Consider the following 18302-nt stretch of genomic DNA (forward strand, 5'->3'; position numbering starts at 1 on the left):
ATCCACGGTGTTGCAATTCAATATGCAGTTTAATTCCTCACAATTCTTACATACAGAAAATCACCAGAATTCCTGGCAATTTGAAACATCTGCAGAAAGCCAACAGCTGTGCAAAAGACCATTCACTTCAAACAAAGGCATAAAGGCAGCAGTCACTCAGGCTCATGGATGGGATGGGATGACAAAACACAGGGATGCTGTAAGGAATATCTGCGATCTCAGTCACTTGCCCTGCAAAGGGCTCAACCTGCTGCCTTAATCCTTGCCACCATTTATCCAGTACAGAAGCATTTAGTACTAACGAAAAGGGGAAACAAGCAATTTCTTCAGGGCATATGTAGTTATGGACAGAAACAAACGTGTCTACTGGTTGTAGACTCACGTGCTGAGTCTACATTTCCCCCTGATGAACATGCTTACCTGTAAACACCCACTTGAATGTCAGCAAAGACAAAAACACTGTGAAATTACTGGCTAATTTAGGTCTTGAACTCAGGAGTTGCTAAAGCTCAGGTTTCTGCTCAGAGCTATCAGTGCAGCTGCACTTCTCAAGCACCAGTCCAAATGTTAGAAATGTTATTCATTTTGTGGGAAATAAATAAGGTGGTTTTATTAAAAGCAGGGATTTCCATGGTTATCTCATTTTGAGATACCTGGAGATCATTTTGTATGGAGAGACTGAGGAACCATTTTGTGGTCAGGATCTGGGGGCTTGCATGCTATTCTGTTCACTGTTACCTACTGCTGCTTACTGTTTTGCTTACTATTCTTGCTGTTTTGCTTAATATTACCTACTGCTGCTTGTGGAGGCAGATTGGAAAGCATGTAAAGCAGTAAGACCAATTTGGGCTCACTGCCAAGGGACCATGCGGCCGGGGGCAGGGAAACAACCTGATAGGTGGTTGGGAACAACCAATGAACTGCACCAAAAGGCAAAGATCACCTTTTAAAGAAGAGTGAGGCCTGGCATGGGAGGAGCGAGGGAGTGGTTATGTAAATCAAGAGACCTTAAAAAGGCTCATCCCTCCCATTCTGAGTGTGCTCGGATCTGGTCTCGAGTCCATTGCACCCAGCGTGCTGTTAATAAAGTTCTTTGTTTCACTTTATTTGGCCGTCTCCAAAATTTTAATTAGAGATATGTCTCACACTTTTATTTCCCTTCACTAGGAGACAGAGATATGGGTAACAGAGAAAACAGTAAACAGAGACTGCTGCTGGTAATAGATAACCTAAATGTATTGTAAGTAGTGTGGGATGAGCAATGAGATAGCCCAGGGAGATTGCAAATGTGGCAAGTGTGCCAGAAATACCTGTTGTTCTCCAGTTTAGCAGGACGAACAGGTGCATACTCTAAACACAGTCAATGCCATTTTAGTGAATCCAGTTGTATCTCCCTCACACACACACAGTCTATACACAGACCATCTGGGTACTAAAAAACAGGAAACTAAAAGATCAAATCATCCTGTCTGGTTTGTCTGAACTTTTCTAGGAATGGAGAACTTGTGCCTTGGCAGTGTATATGTTTAATGATGCACTCCAAACTCTTGTCAGTAATTACTGTTTTCTCGATTTTATTCTTTCTGATGTAAGATCAAATGTTGGAAAATTGTTGCCTTTTACAAAAAAAAAAGTTGCTTCTTGTTAGCTTCTGGCTTTTATGGCCTGCATTTGCTCTGTAAGGAAGTCAAAATGCTCACAAAATAAATGACATCAAAGTCGGAGTAGAACCATGTTGCTTTCTCGAGCTGCGGCCACTTCTTCCTTAACTGAGAACAGCACCCATAGCCCCTAATTATCTCTGAGATATCTCTGAGATAAGAGAACTTACCACGGTTTCCAGACAAAGCAAAACTGAATCCAACCTGAACAAACTCTATTTGTTCATTAAGGTAATGCAGTGCAGCATGAGGAACATGGTATAACACCATATACACCATGCAAGTAGCAAAATGCAAAAGGAGAATTGCTGATGTATGGAAGGAGTCCTGGGTAGTTCCAGCTGGAGAACAGAGTGATAGCTGGGAAAAAATCAAAGCCACTGTGCAATAATCAGTCTTTCTCAATTGGGCTAGCCTTCCCATAAAGGACTGAGAGATTCAGAGCAGCTTGAAAACTCTCGGAGTATAGTCTACCTCTATAACTGCCACTCCATAAAGCAGTGTTTAAGTTTCTTTTTTCAGTATTTTGGTATCATCTCACACTAAAATTTCCCAACATGCCTATTAGGCTTCTCAGTTTCTCATTATACGATTTAGACAAAGAATAGGAAAGAACTCCTAAATTACTAAGTTATTGGCCAAGCTATACTGCTCCCAACAGAGTATCAAAGGTCTTTTAGCACATAATGTTTTTAAATCAGATCCTGGATTTTTGAGGATGGTTGGAGAGGCACATCTTTCAAAACTGAAAGCATGACAGAATTGGAGATAGCATCCTCAATGAGGTAAAAATTGCAAGGTGCTGGAGAATATAGTGTGCACTGGGTCAGACATCTGTATTGACACAGGGGTGGTGGAGCAAAAGCATCCTGAGTAACCAGGCAGTCTTCCCATGCTACATTCAAAACATACCTGGAAATCAGTCATCAGGTGGCTAGAGAAAAAAAGGCTTTTAAACCCAAGAAATATCATCCAAAAATGTCTCCTCACCCTGTCTCCCACCAAAACTAGCTGGAGAGGGGTGATAGTTGTCACAATGCTGTTAGTAAGAGCTGCCTTTCACACCTCCATCTTCACAGTGCAGCAGGCAGAGCATGACTGTGAAGAAATTGTTTTTCAAGTACATTTGCTCCTTTTAGCAACAAGTTATCATGTCTTCCACTTCGGTGTTTATTTTGGGATATTTTTAATTAACCTACTGATGTACTGAACACATTCAAAGTGTCAATTAGACGCAGAAAAGACATCATGTTTTGTTCAGAAACCACAATCTCCATTCATCTAAGTGACCAAGTGCTGTTAAGTTTTACAAATAGGATTTTGCTGGGAAAACATTTAATGAAATTTTCCCTGTTGCAACCTTAGCCTTCTGAATTTGTTTGGTTGTGCTGCTGAGAATTCCTTAAGATGGTGGATTCTCCGTCCCTGAAGGTTTTTAAGATGAGACTGGATGTGGCACTTAGTAACCACGCTGGTAGTGGATCAAGGGTTGGACTTGATGCATCTCAGAGGTCTTTTCCAACCCAGCTGATTCTATGATTCTGTGTAGGCAAGATGGCCCAGGCAAGGCCAGGCTTTGTCCCTCTGTATTTTCAGAGGGGATAGAGGCTTCAGGGATACCATTTGTAATAATGCCTCTGACAAGAAATGAGTTACAATTTGCCTGACTCCTCCCTGTGCATTGGAAAAGCCAAGCAATAAAGAGCATTACAAATAGTTATTATGCTGTTTAATGCAATGTATGTCATCTGGAAATGAAGGCCACAAACCCCAAATGATTTTTCCTGCCCATTTACCAGGCAGAATTTGGCAGTCCTTCTCTTGCCACTGTTGTTCTTATAACTAATAGGCTTCCCAAAAGTGTCTGCCAAGGTTAGCCATGATGTAATTCCAGCAGCTTCACCAGAGGAGTATTTACTCTGTCCTTAATCACCCTCATTCATTTTTTGACTTTCCAGAATCCTTCTACGAACAGTGATTTGCCTTTGATGCCTGAGATGCCAAACAAAGACTTCTCTGTGGTCAGACAAACAACTCCAAGGTCAGAGTGATGGAAAGGCAGACAGTGCTGGTTTTGCAAGCCAGTTGTGGCTGCTGCCTTAGGTCTCACTGACCTCACCAGCCCCGGTGTAAGCATGACTGAACAGCTCACCCTTCTCATTCACTGCTCCACAGCTACTTCCAACACTATGGACCACCATTACCAAGAACAGCTTCACTGCACTTTTTACATCATCAGACCATAAAATATCATCTTTCAGGTAAACATTTTTCTGGATACAAAACCCTTTAAATGCAAAAAGACAAAGGCTAAAGAGGAAGAAAAGGAAAGTTAAAAAAATTAAATGCATTTGGCACAAAACTCAGTAAAAGATTACTCACGTGGTGGCTCCTGGGGCAGTTCATGATTGTGATATCTCCTAGTCATAACTGCGCTCTACTCAAAGAGCTGTAAGAATTACTCAGGGTTGATTTTAGAAAAAAACTTGTGCTTTGTAGTCAATAAATATTAATAGCTTCATCCTATGACCTTTGAATTGTCTGCAAATCAGCATCCTCAGTAATTTTCTTTTTAAAAGAGGTTTTTTTCTCAGAGAATACAATTCCCTGCTTTTACTAACTGTAGGGATACTGATACTACCTGTAACGATGGATGGAAAAGATTTCAGTTGGATGCTACTTGATGCCAACTGCCCAGGGTGTCAGCGTAGGCAAGACTTATTTAGCCTGTGCAGTACAGAGTGCCCACTTCTGCATGGAAGACAAATCATACCAACCTCTTCCCAGAAATAAAGCTCTCTCTGACACTTTGCTGTCTCTCCAATTAAGAATCTTACAAAGCTTTTTGCTTCATATTCAACGTAGTCTGCCTGTTGCACACTGTTGCAAGGCAAAGGTCAAGCAAAACACTTTGTGTTTTGCGCTCCTTGTTTCCCCACTTATCCTTGCAAAAAATACATACTTTCGAAGGGGAAAACACTTAGAAGGATGGGAAAATGTTTGTCTCTGAACACTTTAGCCAAAACTACAGAGCAAGAGGATACCTGAGAGTATTATACTTCTATGAGATACTGGATCTGAACCTCACTGAATTATTGATATGGGTCGGAACCAAGTCACTGTGACTGTGCATGAGGGGGGAAGAACTGGGCCTAGACCTGCAGGTTACATGGCAGGGTATGCCTTATTACATAAGGCTTGCTCAGAACACATAGCCTGCAGCTAAGAGGTCCGGTCCCCCTGAGGGCACACGGCAGAGCCGGAAGGCCTGCAGCCCATGCAAAGCACATGGCAGAGCAGCAAGGCTATGCAGCTGGGCTGTCAGTCAAAGCAGACCTGTATGGTAGCCTGCCCACATCACACCCCTGGAGCCTGTGACTGGCTACAGCACAACTCACTCTGGCCTGGAAGGCATTGACCGGATATCCTGCCTGGGAGGGAAAACCAAACTGTATAAATTCATGAAACTCCATGTAAATGCTCTCTCTCCTCTCTCCTGCAAACTGCACCATGTGAACCATCAGATCTTGTCAGTAACCATTTTTCCTTTCCTCTCTCTCCTTCTCTCTTTCTTCACACTTTAATCTGTTTTCTTCTTTTACTCTTTTCCTTCTCTTGTGGGTGACTTAAAATCAATGAATTGTGTTTTACTAAAACTAGTATATTGACTGTTTGTAATGAGTATTTTCTGTGGAATGAGTTTTTATGCGGAGTGTTTTAGTGAAATAGTTTTTCTTGGTTGTATTCTATTCCTGTAAAACCTCTTCCCAAAATATCTTATTTTTCTCTCCAAATTAAAAGAATTCCTCTTTTAGAAGAGTGTATGACTCCTTCTCCGGATGCTAACTCGATGTTACAAGGAACTATAAGGCTTTTAAAAAGTCTTAAATAAAATGTAACTGGGCTGCTTATGGCTTAAAATCCAGAGTGTAACAACTTCCCCATTCTATAAAGGTATCAGCTTTTGGTATCGCCATTTTTCCAAATTATATCCTTCATTAAAACTAGATGAACTCCCAGGACTTTTGTTTTTAAAGCAGAAATGGAAGGCTGTATGATTTTTCAGTAAAAAATCTACATTTTAATCAAATTGAAGGTATCTCAGTAAGAAAAATTTATTTTAGTGCAAATTCACTCTAACTACAGCTCAGAAAGCAACATTTCCCCTCTGTGTAAGCAGCACCCCAGTTTTGCTGCACTTGTTACTTGCACCCAGTTATATGAAAATCTGAATTGCTACTAAAGAAAATTTAAAGCTCAAACTAATTGGACAGAATATTACAGAGTGACTTTCATAGGCCTTTGAAAGCCTGTAGCAAGAAACTTTGTATGGCTATACAAAGAAAATGAAGGAACATGGATTTCTATTGAAGAGAAATTTAATAATACAAAGTACTCAATAGCTTCTATCCTTAAAAATACAAGGATGCAAAATTTACCTTTGATAGTAAAAAGAGTCCTCCAAAATTTCAGTTGTACTGCAAGAACTGTTGATCAGTCATTCAAAGCACTCATTGCACCTATTAGCAGATGCACTATTTTTGAAAGAATATTCTTTATCTGTTCTACTGGACAACCACAATGAAATATAGTACCAGTCTTGGCATTGCAGCCCCAGCCTCAAAATATTACTTGCAATCATACAATCCAAAAAATTCCTTGTCATGTACAAGCAATCCAGATTTAGCTCCACTGCTGTAACAAAAATGAAAGATTTTGAGAATAAGACACGAAGCACTTTGGGTGAAGTGGTTTTGGATTTCAGTCGCACCTTGTGAGACTCCCATATGTGCCCTTCTCTTTTTCATGCTGAAAAGCTGTACAGTTCTCTCTCATAAGAAAAAAATGGAAGCTGAAACAAAGAAGTGTTGAAATACTGAAGAGCTAAACAAAGATAATGTAATTTAGGTAAGGAAAATCTCTTTGGTTTCTGTTCTGGCAGAAGGAAACCTGAAAACAAACTTACGGGTAAAAGTCACTTTCTTGGGCTGCAAGACAGTCTCATAATACAGAAATTATATCATCTACTTCAGGATTTCACTTGACTCGCCAGAAAAATGAAGACTGAAAGGTAGCCTATGATATGCAATAATAATATTCAGATCCCATCACTAGTGAATAGCAAACCTGGATTTAAAAGAAGTTCTCATTTAAAGCTGAAAACCACTCAAACACTTGGAAGCAATGATACCAGAGGTATTCAGTTGTGTATCTCAAATATATGGCTCTAAAGAGAAGATAAAGAATTTGAGACATTGTACTCTGGTTAGGATTCCTTACGCTTCTGAATTCATATGCACTGTCAGGAATTACAGAAATATTTGATTGGCTTTCACCAAAAGATCCCTCAGGTTTTTTTTGTTTGTTGTTGTTTTTTGTTTTTGTTTTGGTTTTGTTTTTGTTTTGTGGAATCCCATTCCTGGATTCCTCCTACCTCCACAAACCAAAAGCAGTACATATTGAGACAAGTTTACTAGAAAGATTGGCCAAGCCTCTGTTAGTCCTTGAGGGCTTTTAACATCGTGTGAACGGCACTGTGCAGCACCAGTGCAGGCACAGACTTTACTCAGTCATGAAAACAAGCCAAATAAACTTTCATCAGTTCTGAAAGAAGAAGCCACTGTGCCCATCAAAACCAGGTGGTAACCACCAGGACTGTATTTAATTCTGAAGCCTGGTCTTCAAATAGGCTTCAGTTTTGCAACCTACATAATCCACAATATCCTTAAAACGGAATTATTTGTAAAATGAAAAAAAACCAAACCACCACCACCACCAAAACCAACCATGCAAACCCTGTTGCACAATGGAGTGATATTTCCTTACTGTGCCACTGCCTATAATCTAGGACAAAATAACAGTCCTAATCTAGGACAAAATAACAGAGCAAAAATGTAATGAGAATTCAATACTTGGAATTGAAGTCACAGAAGATACTGAATGATAGTACTATTAGGTCAGGACATCTCAGCTGTTAGCAAGGCTTTGTAAAAGACTCATATTTTACATGACAAGTTGTACAAAGATTCAGACATTTTCCTTCTTAATCTTCCAGTGACACAAGCCTCACTGTCTGAATTCATGGTTACATTGGCATCTCTGATAGCTGCTTGCTGCATACTAATTCTCTTTTCAGCTGAAGATATTAAAAAAATAAAAAAGGAATGGAGGGTGTTTAGGTTATGTAGTCAAATATCAGGTAACATTCCTAAGATGACAAAAATGGTGGTAAAGCAAAAAGCTCTTCTTCAGTTTTCAACCATGTCATATTCCATTATTCTCTGAGGGCTGGAAAATTCACACAACTCTGACGGAGTAAGGGATCAAAAAAAGCAAAAATATCAGCTGGTGAGCAAGAACTTTGTGCTGTGTGGAATCAGCTGCACAATGTAAAATACACAAAAATACTTTAGAAAAGCCAATCCACAAAAAGAAAAAAATGTCCTTGAATATATCTGCAGTGCATCTCAACTCTTACGGTCACTCAAATAATCCACTAGTGGGAACACACCCCCACAAACTCAACAATCCTCCCAGGGCAATATGTCAAGGCTTACTGTTAGTTGTACAGAAAACACATCTTCACTCAGGCAGCATTTAGCCCCTCCTGTGAAGCACCAAGTCTTCTTCCACCAGCAGCTGTTAACATTCCAATTCCTCTGCAAATTTTTGAGGAACACAAAATTTATTTCCTGGGCCTGGTGGTCATATTGCTTACCACCATAATGCACCATAGTTGCAATCTGGGCATTTAAGACCTATGAACTATCTGTAACACAATTCAACTCCAGTAACAGACACCATTAAAGGAGGCAGAATCAACTTTCAAAAAACTAATTTTAATCAAAACAAAAAAATTGTTGATCATTAACAAGTTTATAAAACAGTGATTTAGTTACATAAATAAATTGATATCAGTGTATCAAATCTTAATTACTTTCAACTTCATGAGCATGTTTACATGGGTGATGAAGTACAACCTTTTTACCTATTATAATAAATAAAATGGAGAGCATGAAATAGTTTTTTTTAACAAAAATACCTACAAACATACCTCTAGCATGTTCTCTAATGAAGTGAACGAGAGACACTGGACAACTTTTGCACCAAAACATAAAAACTGCTTTAAAAAGCACAAGGATACAGAACCATCAGCTAAAGTAAAGACACTATACTGTAACCAAAGTTGGTACTTAATAATATAATGAACAGTTTGGTAGTTAGATCTCCAGTTTGGTTATTTTAAAGCATTAAGACAAGGCAAGATAGGAGGCTGCTTTTGTTTGAGTAATTCTAGAGAAAATAAAATATATTAAAAAACCAAACTGAAAAGTAGAACAGTCATACCTACACAACTTTCTGTCCTGCACAAAGTCAAAATACCTATGCAGAATATATATATATAATATATATATATGTTATTTGTGCACAAAGGTTAGCTTATTATTAGCTTACTGCAAAGGCGTAATGTATCATGTCAATCATTTTGGAAAAAGTTTTGCGTCTTGTGTCAAAAAGGATATTCTTAAAGTTTTCTAGGCTAGGAGGCACAAACCCCGATTCTGGCATACTGTATTCTTAATGCTAAGGCTTGCTGCTCTGGCTGTATATTTTTTGTTGTCCCTCTTTACTATAGTGCCTGTTACAAGCATGTGTGTATGTGTGTATACATATATATGTATACACAGGTTGTATAAATATATATATATAAAATTTTCCCCAATAGGTATCAGTCCAACCATGCAATCCAAAAGGTGGCTCTGCATAGATGCCCAGCATATAGTTCACCACCTGAGCCAACCCTGAAGCAAGGCGCACTTTAGTCCTTCGGATAGGGTTTTTTTTTGTTTAAAACCAAGCTACTGCAGCTTCAAGTATTTTGCATTACATAGATTTTTTTATAAATTAGTTAATGTTATATTTTTCAATATTCAGACATATACTATAATATATATACAGTACAATAAATGCTCTCATTCTTTTTTTAATTATTTTGATAAATCCCTGAGAATGTATGTTGACAGTTGCTAAGTTTCCACATGCACAAGCATTGTGTGCCATGCTTCTGGATGAACAGCACTGCAAAGCCACGTGGTCAGCCTTTTAACTATTAGTATTTCATTTGTTGGTTTGTTTAAATATGCTGAAATGTAAGGATGAGTTACAAAGGAGTAAAGCTGAATCCATTCGAGGTACTTATCGCAGGATGGAGGTGTTTCGTTTGGTTTCTAAAGCCATTGCAATATATGTTTGTTTTTGAGGCTGTGAACGTATACAGAAAGAATAGGAGAGCAATGTGGGCTTTTGCCACTTGACAACATATACTCAGTGTAAACCAAATCTTCTTTAACCTCTCTCTCATAAAAAACAGAAAAAAAAAATTCAACACACAAACTTTCACAACATGACAGTTTAGTTTGCAAACTTAATGTAACTATACACATATAATACCAGTGTGGCTCTGTTTCTTTAAGTTAAAAAGGATACAAAGGCAGGCTCAAGTAAAAACAAATCACCACTCCCACCCCCAACCCCCTCATTCACACATTTTCATCAACCAAACCGCTCACGCACCAGCATCATCAGTTTCTTTTTGCCTTTGTAGATTTGTTTTAGGTTGTCAATAAACTGTGTAAACTGGATGTGACCATCATGAGCCATTAAGAAGGTCTCTCGTGCCTTGCTGAGGAACTCTATAAACTCACTATAGTGTCGTGGGCTGATGTGAGTGAGACGTGAATGAGTTGTATTTATGTAAGCTCCAATTGTGGCATCCAAGAGTTGCCGTAAAGGGGCTTTGTCCAGTGACATGAGCTTACCAGAGTTCCTCCTTCCGTGAAGTCCCACCACGCCAGGAGTGGTCAAAGTACACCGACGCAAAATGTCTGACAGTACTGTTGCACACTTGACACTTTTGACCACCAGAGGTATTATAGCTGCTAGCTCATTTTTCCCAAGGGAGTGGCTGAGTGCACATGCCCACAGAACGTCATTAATGGCAGGGTGTGTGTCCTGATTGTAACTCAGGTTGAGATGTGTCATGGCCAAAGTGGCCAGCTTGTAGGCCCTCATGGGGTAACCACGGTGCTCCATGTACCGTGCTATAGTAAAAAGCTGCGAGTAGCTCATGCCGGTTGTAGCAGCATCTAGAACGATTTGGTAAGCGGTCTCAAAAGCTATGTGATCCTTTTCACACAGGGTCAGTGCAGAGAGGGCACAGTTTTGAGGATCCTTCATGGCACACTGTAGAGCAAGCGTCCTAGCACTGCTGGCCAGCTTCTCCTGCTGATGGCAGTCCAGATGCAGACGGACAATGGTGCTGTTGGACATCACTGTTGTAGCAACAATACTAGTGGCTTCTGTTGGAGTGAAAAGTGTAAACCAGTTTTGCATGATACTATCCAGTGCATAAACACCTGGGAAGAGAAGAAAGGATCAGCCACAACTGATAAGACCTAGCAGATAGATGTACAGCAAGAGATTACACTTGTCACAAAGTCTAAGAGGTTACCAGTATGTCCCAGCAAGAAAGGCTCAACCATACAGCATGGCTGGAAAAGGACATTAAAACAAAGGCTACTGTGCAAACTCTGCAATCATTGCAAACTGTATCAATCACCAAAACTCAGAGAATAATGAAAACAGCCTGCAAGTCAAGGTTTAATCTCCTGTGTGACAGCTGAGCTGTTTTGCTTGTTATTTAAGACAATTTGGATAAAACGTTTCATTTGGTCTCATCACATCATTCAAAAGCAGCCCTCACACTGCACACCAGAGCAATTGCAACTTCTTTTCTCACTGTACAATCTCAAGGCATAGCATGTCCACAAAAGAATGTGAATAGTATGCAAAAAGTATGCAAAATAGTACAACACCATGGGATACCTTAGCAGAACTTACTAAACACATCTTAAATCAAACAAATTCATAAGCACTTGAACATCAGGATCCTTATTAGGGAAATACTCTGACTGATATGAACTACTGGATATTAACTGAAATAGGTGTTCTCCTTCGTATCACTCTATTTCCCATCATGTGTGTGTTTAGCAGGGGGAGGAAACAGTGACTGATGGGTTCCCTAAATGGAACCTTATAGCCAACTAGAGTGCCTTATTATTGCTAGAGGCAGTTTAGACACATCTGTGACCCACCTAAACCACACAAAGAGGTCTTAATTTTCCCTCTAAGACTCTGGTGCTTCCCGTGCACCCCTCCACTCATCTGCAACAATTCAGCACAGCCAGATAAGACCTTTTAAATGAGGTATATCTCATTTAAATAGATTCCTAGCTATACCAACTTGATTAAGCCTCAAAAGTACTTTGCATGATACTGTAGGTTCTTTATGGGACACTTCTATTAGGATACGTAAACTAATTTAAAGCAATATTAAACCCAGTATTTTATTTGCTGATATGCAACTGCACAAAACAATACTCAGACACTAATACCTGTAAGATAGCCTCAGCAAAAATCATCTTAGCAAAGATATAAAAGCAATAAATACAAGAGCATTGCATGAAAATTTGCAGACACAAACCACTTTCTGGCTAAAAGGTGAGCTCTATTCCCCCATGCTACTGACAACAATAATTTCCCAGTTAAACATAAAGCAAAGGACAAACTAATCCTGAGAATAAGCAGCAGCAATTCTCTAAAGTTCTGAAACTCAAGAAGCATCTGTGCGATACAATCCAACTCAGACATATGAAGAAGGAATAAATATGATAGAAATGCATGCTCTCCAGAAATACATTTACTGACAATTAAACTTGCTCCCTTATTGTAAGTATTTATATTGTTCTCATTACCACAGCTGCTAATTTTTGAAAAAAATTTTTAACAGCTACACAGTTTTTAATGCACTCATCTTCATTTTCAGATTCTGTATCCTCATCTTGCAGATGTTAAACCACAATACAGAAGCTAAGGGATGCCTCATGAAGACACATAGGAAATCTATGGCAAAGCCCAGAAATGATCAGAACATGCTGCTGAGAACACTGTTCTCCCACTGTTGTACTGGATATTTTGGGTATTGAGTATTTGTATATGGTACTTGCTATAGGTTATGCACAACCCACCTTATGGGATAAAGAAGTCACACTGCTCTACTCAACTACTGCCTCACTTGCTCTGTGCCTAAAAATACCCACTAATCCTTGCCATAATGTGTTCTCACCAGCGGAATTTTACAGATGAACAGAAAGTGAGAGGCATTTGTAGAACCTGGGTGTTGACAAGAAAGATCAACCCCTCTAGGAGTAACTGACAAGAGAAACATTTCAGAACATACCTACTTCGGTTGCACATGTTACCAACCACCTCACCATTTCCCGTCGTCGCCAATTCAGTGTTGACAGCGTCATCCGCATCACCTGTTAAAACAACACAAACAAAATACAAATTAATCCTGTTGCAAACCAAGGCCCTTCAGGCCCTTAAATTAGGGATTTTAAGTTACTCAAACACACTGGAGTTCAAAATGGCAGCCTCTTGCCATCCCCTCTCTGTTCCTTGTTTTCACCTCATATGTGAAACAATCTGAAAAAATTAGAATAGCATGCAGAAAGTAATTCCAACTGCAGATCCTTCAAGGATAGAGGAATACTTACAGTTGAAGTAATAATGTACTTATATAACCAAGGGGGTGGGACTGACAACCTCTGGCAGGACGGTGCTGGCCACACCTGCCTAGACAGATGTAATCAGTGGATTTGTACAAAAGCAGATAGCTCTTTTTTGGAAGGTAGTAAGCTTCACATCAGGGACAATGTTGCCTTTTTGTGGGGATGCCTGCCAATTTGTGAACTTACTGACTCTCCAAGGATGCAGCTTCTGCTATGGGTAATTATAGACATTCTAGGTTAGTAAGATAACTTTATGGGCAACAGCTGGGTGACCGGGGAGGTTGTGCTGGAGGCTTGTTTCTCTCCTTCCTCTCTTTTGGGTTTATCCGTTTTGTGGGCCACCTCTTGGTAATAAATATCAGTTTTGTTGAGCTTTCAATGGTGTAATGGTTTCAGGCTTCAGTATGATCCAAACTCTCCTTAATACAAGGAGAGAGACTGTTTTATTTGTGGAGAAGAAAAAACCCCACCCCACAAAAAAGCTTCCTCCCAAACAACAAAAAACCAATAGATTACCAATTTCTCAAATTATATAATCTCTCCTCCCTCTATGCACAATATGTCAGTAATTTTACTGTGATATTACTGTTTGTAGCAATTAAATAAAGTACATAATAGGTCAATCATAGAGCTCTCAATGATCATCTTTACATATTAAAGTCAACAAATGCACTCACAAAACAGCTTGGAGTCAGCAGCATTTGTAAGAGGGTTCTCAACCCATATCCCCTCCCAGTCCTACAGTCACTTGAATGTGGCATGTAGCTCTCTGTCATATTTGTTACTCCTGCTACCTCTCTTAGTCCTATGCTGTAGATGGATAATTATGAAGATGGAAAGATTGATGAGGAGCTCAAAAGCACAGATGATCTTTAAGAAACCTGGTTATAACCAACCCTGTGTGGTTCCAAGCAGGTCTCCAAACATTCCCATCTTGAGATCCTGGTGACTGGGTACACTATCCAAAGTTACATGATAAGGCCAGCTTTGCTGGTCTCAGACATCATGGTATCATTTTAATTAAACAACAATGTAAGTACTAGATTGGAGAATAGCATTTTGAAAGAAAGCACACTGATCTATAAGGAGCAACTGAACACATTTTAAAATATTAAAATTTTAAGGTAAACCAATTAAGTCTAAGGTAAATCATGGAACCAGTCTTTGCTTGAAATCTTTCTGGAAAAAGCTAGGGCAGGCACAGACTTCAGAGTGAAAATAACTGTCCCATTGTCCATCAAAGGGAAGGCAACTAGGTGACCTCCTGCATTGACGGACACAAAAATTGAAGGCTAACACTCTTCCGAAAACCATGATGAATTTTCAGCTTCCCCCAAGCTGAATCCAAGAGAAATCACAGGGTTATAGACTGAATTCAGCCACTGGTGAGGGATGTAAGCAGGTAAAAAACCCAGTGTGAATGATTACTCCTCTGAAAGTCTTCTGTGATGACTTCCCTCTCTGTAAAAGTATCAGGAGACACAAGAGTCTTCAGCACATGCACTGGGCATAATAACAGTTCCAGTTAGATAGCCCTAACTTGAGATTAAAAACAGTACCATCTCTAGTTGCTTGACATGGAAAAGTTTCTTGTTAAACAAAAAGTTTCTTGATTTATACTGTAACACATGCAGCCAAAGAACTGCTCACTTTTGAGCTACCTTTTCTTAAAAGAGAGTTCCACATCTGTCCAAGATCTATCCAAGATGTACGCTTACCAATTAAGACAGCTTCTCAGCAAGTCAAGAAGTCTGAAAATAGTGAGTGGTCCCTGGGAATTACATTACCTGATCTTAAAAACCAAGCTCTCTTTGACATGCAGTAACCTTGACTTTGTCTTGATGAACTTTTACAAGAATTTCTTACAAAGGAACAGAAGATCTTACCACCCGTAAGAGATACATGAAATGGTCAAGCAATCGTTAACTCCCACACTAATGCAAAACCTGTTCATCATGCATACTGGAAGTAAGTTTATTTCTTTATTCATTCATTCATTCACAGGTCTGGGAGGAAAGGACATCACTTGTCAAATCACTGTGATAACCCACACTGATATGCCCAGCAGTTCTGCCAGCATTATGTATTTGCATGTGTGCAGTGATAGTTACACTGATGTAAATACAACAGGCAAACAGAGGAACAGAAGCCCCTCCTGTACCTACAGATCTTACACTGTCTATGCCAGTAAAGGTAACGAAGGACAGAATAACCTAAAATGCTCCATGTCCATTTGGCCACGCTGATGAACTCTTTTCACAGCCAGTTTTAAAGGCCTTCCCTCTGATGAGTCACATAATACATGCTGCCGTTGAAAACAGGATAAAGAACCCAGGAGTCCACTCCCAAATCTTGAACAACATAAGAGACTTTACTCTCTCAGAGATCCCAGTGACAGAGCTGTGAAATTGCTGGTATCATCCCCCATCACTTCTGCAGCTAAGGTAGAACTGTGTATCTGTAAGGGCACTGCTGTCTACCATGTAAGAGCAGAAGGAGTTTTCTAGGGCATATAAATGTCATATTAACTATCAGATACCAGATAGTGAATAAATACAACCTAATTACAACTAAGTCAAGGGAAGAGAAAGGGGAATCATCGGTAGGCCACTAGAGACAGTGCTGACACTAAGTTTTTGGCAGGAAAAGCATTACTGTAGAAAACTACACAGCTGGGAGTTACTACCAGAAAAGTGTTATGCATCTGCCTTCTGGAAAGCAAATCTTTAAGATTCTTAAAACATCTTTGGTAAGCTTGGGACAGAGCAGTCAACAAGTTCTACACCAATTTGACTGAAACCCTGGGACTGAGGACAAAGTATGGGTTTATGATACTACTTCCACTAGACCTCAGTGAAGACATTCTGATGACACTGTCAACCACACAAGAGTATCCGTGAATACAGTGACATCCAAAGTGTGCTGTTTCCACTGAATGATACTTGGTGAATGCTTAAGGTGACACACAGGTCAACTGTAAGGATTTTTCTCTTTCTCATGTAAACAAAGGCTGAAACATTCCGGGATGTCAAGAAACAAGCAGATTTCCACAGTGACCTTGGAAAATATGAAAGGCTAACAAAGCATACAGAACCTCAGCTTTTTCATTAAAGGCTTTGGCTTCTAACAGCCTAGAATAGACAAATAGTACCTTTCTTCAGCATAAGAAGCAATTGGAATAATATCCTTTCCCCAGAAATCTTTGGAGCTTTATTTACTGAAGGCAAGTAATAAATGGTTTTTTTCGCTTTTTTCTTTTTAAGAATTCCCTGAAGAGGGATGAAGGTATTTATTTTTGTTGATATGAACCACGTAAACTCCAAGATTCAACAGTGTCAGGAACTATTATTACTTAGCTGTCTCCTTTTAGCTTACAAAGTCTCTCCTAAGAGCCTGAAAACTGATCTGAGGTTCTTGTACACCTCAAGCTGAGTCAGATGCATCTGACTACACCACAGCTTGTGGAGTATGGGATTTTGATGATGGAAATGAGAGGGCTGTTGTCAGCATGGTCTGCCTAAGCAACAGGTCATTATGGTTGACCTTGACTTTCAACAAGCATATACCAATCCTCACATAGGGGAAGAGAAGGAATAGTAAGAAACCCCTGAAGGCCACACAGAAAATAGAGTGCATTCCTAGAAAGTAGAATAATTTTGCTATCTAGCGAGTCCTACAGCAGAACCCATTGCATTGGTCTTCTCTCACCCCTGAACAGAAGAGTGCCTTGTAGCCAGAGACTGCCAGCTCTCTCTTGCGCCTAAATGGTGCAAAGGGGGGCTGTGCAGACCCCTGGTCTGTGTTTACCAGTACACTGAGCTTTGTGTCAGGAAGCAGAATTTAAAAACACTTCTAGGCAGAGCCCAAAGAGAGTATCCTTAAAGTATGCTTAAAGCTATAACCACCAACACTGGTTCCAATTCCTTTCTTCTATTGTAATACAACAACTATATTATTCTACTAACACAACAAACCAAGGAAATACCTGAAGGCCCAGCTCCAGAGAAACTTTCAGAAGAGTGATGTCTGGCAAGCTGTCCATGAGTGTTGCTATTTTAAATGCATCCTGGGCAAGTTTGAAGATGTGTGATGAGGAGTGTATATTTTTCTGGATGGATTCTAACACTGTTTCCAGTCTCTGAACATCACCTGCGAGGTGTAAAAAGAATGACCAAAATAGAACATGATCCCAAAACACCCAGAGATGCATTATAACTGAGCTTGCGATTGCTGTGCAATAGTATGATGTTTCAGCTATACACATCCTGTTTTTAGAAACCTTCCATACTCAAATCACATACGAATGAAAGATATGCGCCCTTTTTGTTGCACACAACTCTAGTGTCTGATGGTGTTAGGACCAGAAGTCATTTCGATTTGTGAATTTTAGAAGTGATTTGTTGACTCTTAGGTCTCACAGTCAATGCCATATGTCAGAAAAACAAAAAGCTGTCTCATCAGACTCAAACCAAAGTCATCTAGATACCATCTAGCTAGCTTAACTACTAGAAAATTATGTGACAGGTTTAAGCCAGTTCAGTTTGTTGTAGCCATTTCAAGCTCATGTCAGACTGTGATTTGGATTCCCAAATACTAGTTTTATAATCTGTTTACTCCATGCAAATTTAAAAGCATACATTTAGTTCAGTACATAACTGATAGCAACGTACCTTTGGCTGCTGTCAGCATGGTTGATGCCAGCTCACACTGCTGGGATTCGATGTGACTTAGGGTGAACCAGCGGGGATACCGGTTTGGAACAACAGATGCAATGTGGTGAGGGCGGGACATGTCTCCTGAAGGACTTGTAGATTCCAGTACCAGCAACCTGAAATATGAGAGAAATCCTCTTTCATTAAAAGACTATTACATTTGGTTGCTCATGAGCTAAACTAAAGCAGCAAGAACACTTGGCCTTGTCTATGAAATAGAATCACAGAATCAACCAGATTGGAAAAGACCTCTATGACAAAGTCCAACCCTTGATCCAACACTGCCGTGGTTACCA

The 18302-nt window shown here is 39.7% G+C and overlaps 1 protein-coding gene across 4 annotated transcripts in view; it reads right to left on the bottom strand.

Annotated features, from left to right (window-relative positions):
* Positions 1-8479: 8479 nt before the first annotated feature.
* Positions 8480-18302, bottom strand: part of ZSWIM6 (zinc finger SWIM-type containing 6) — a 119917-nt gene continuing 110094 nt past the window's right edge. For all 4 annotated transcript variants that reach the window (XM_027671443.1, XM_027671444.1, XM_027671445.1 and 1 more), the window contains exons 11-14: positions 17965-18122; positions 17280-17443; positions 12961-13042; positions 8480-11077 (exon numbers count right to left, since the gene is read on the bottom strand). In XM_027671443.1, the coding sequence (XP_027527244.1) occupies positions 10215-11077; positions 12961-13042; positions 17280-17443; positions 17965-18122 (1267 nt within the window). In that variant the 3' untranslated portion in view covers positions 8480-10214. The remainder of the gene's footprint in view (positions 11078-12960; positions 13043-17279; positions 17444-17964; positions 18123-18302) is intronic.

The sequence above is a fragment of the Neopelma chrysocephalum genome, unplaced genomic scaffold (genome assembly GCF_003984885.1).
Source record: "Neopelma chrysocephalum unplaced genomic scaffold, ASM398488v2 Primary Assembly neopelma1_97102, whole genome shotgun sequence".
Taxonomy (NCBI): domain Eukaryota; kingdom Metazoa; phylum Chordata; class Aves; order Passeriformes; family Pipridae; genus Neopelma; species Neopelma chrysocephalum.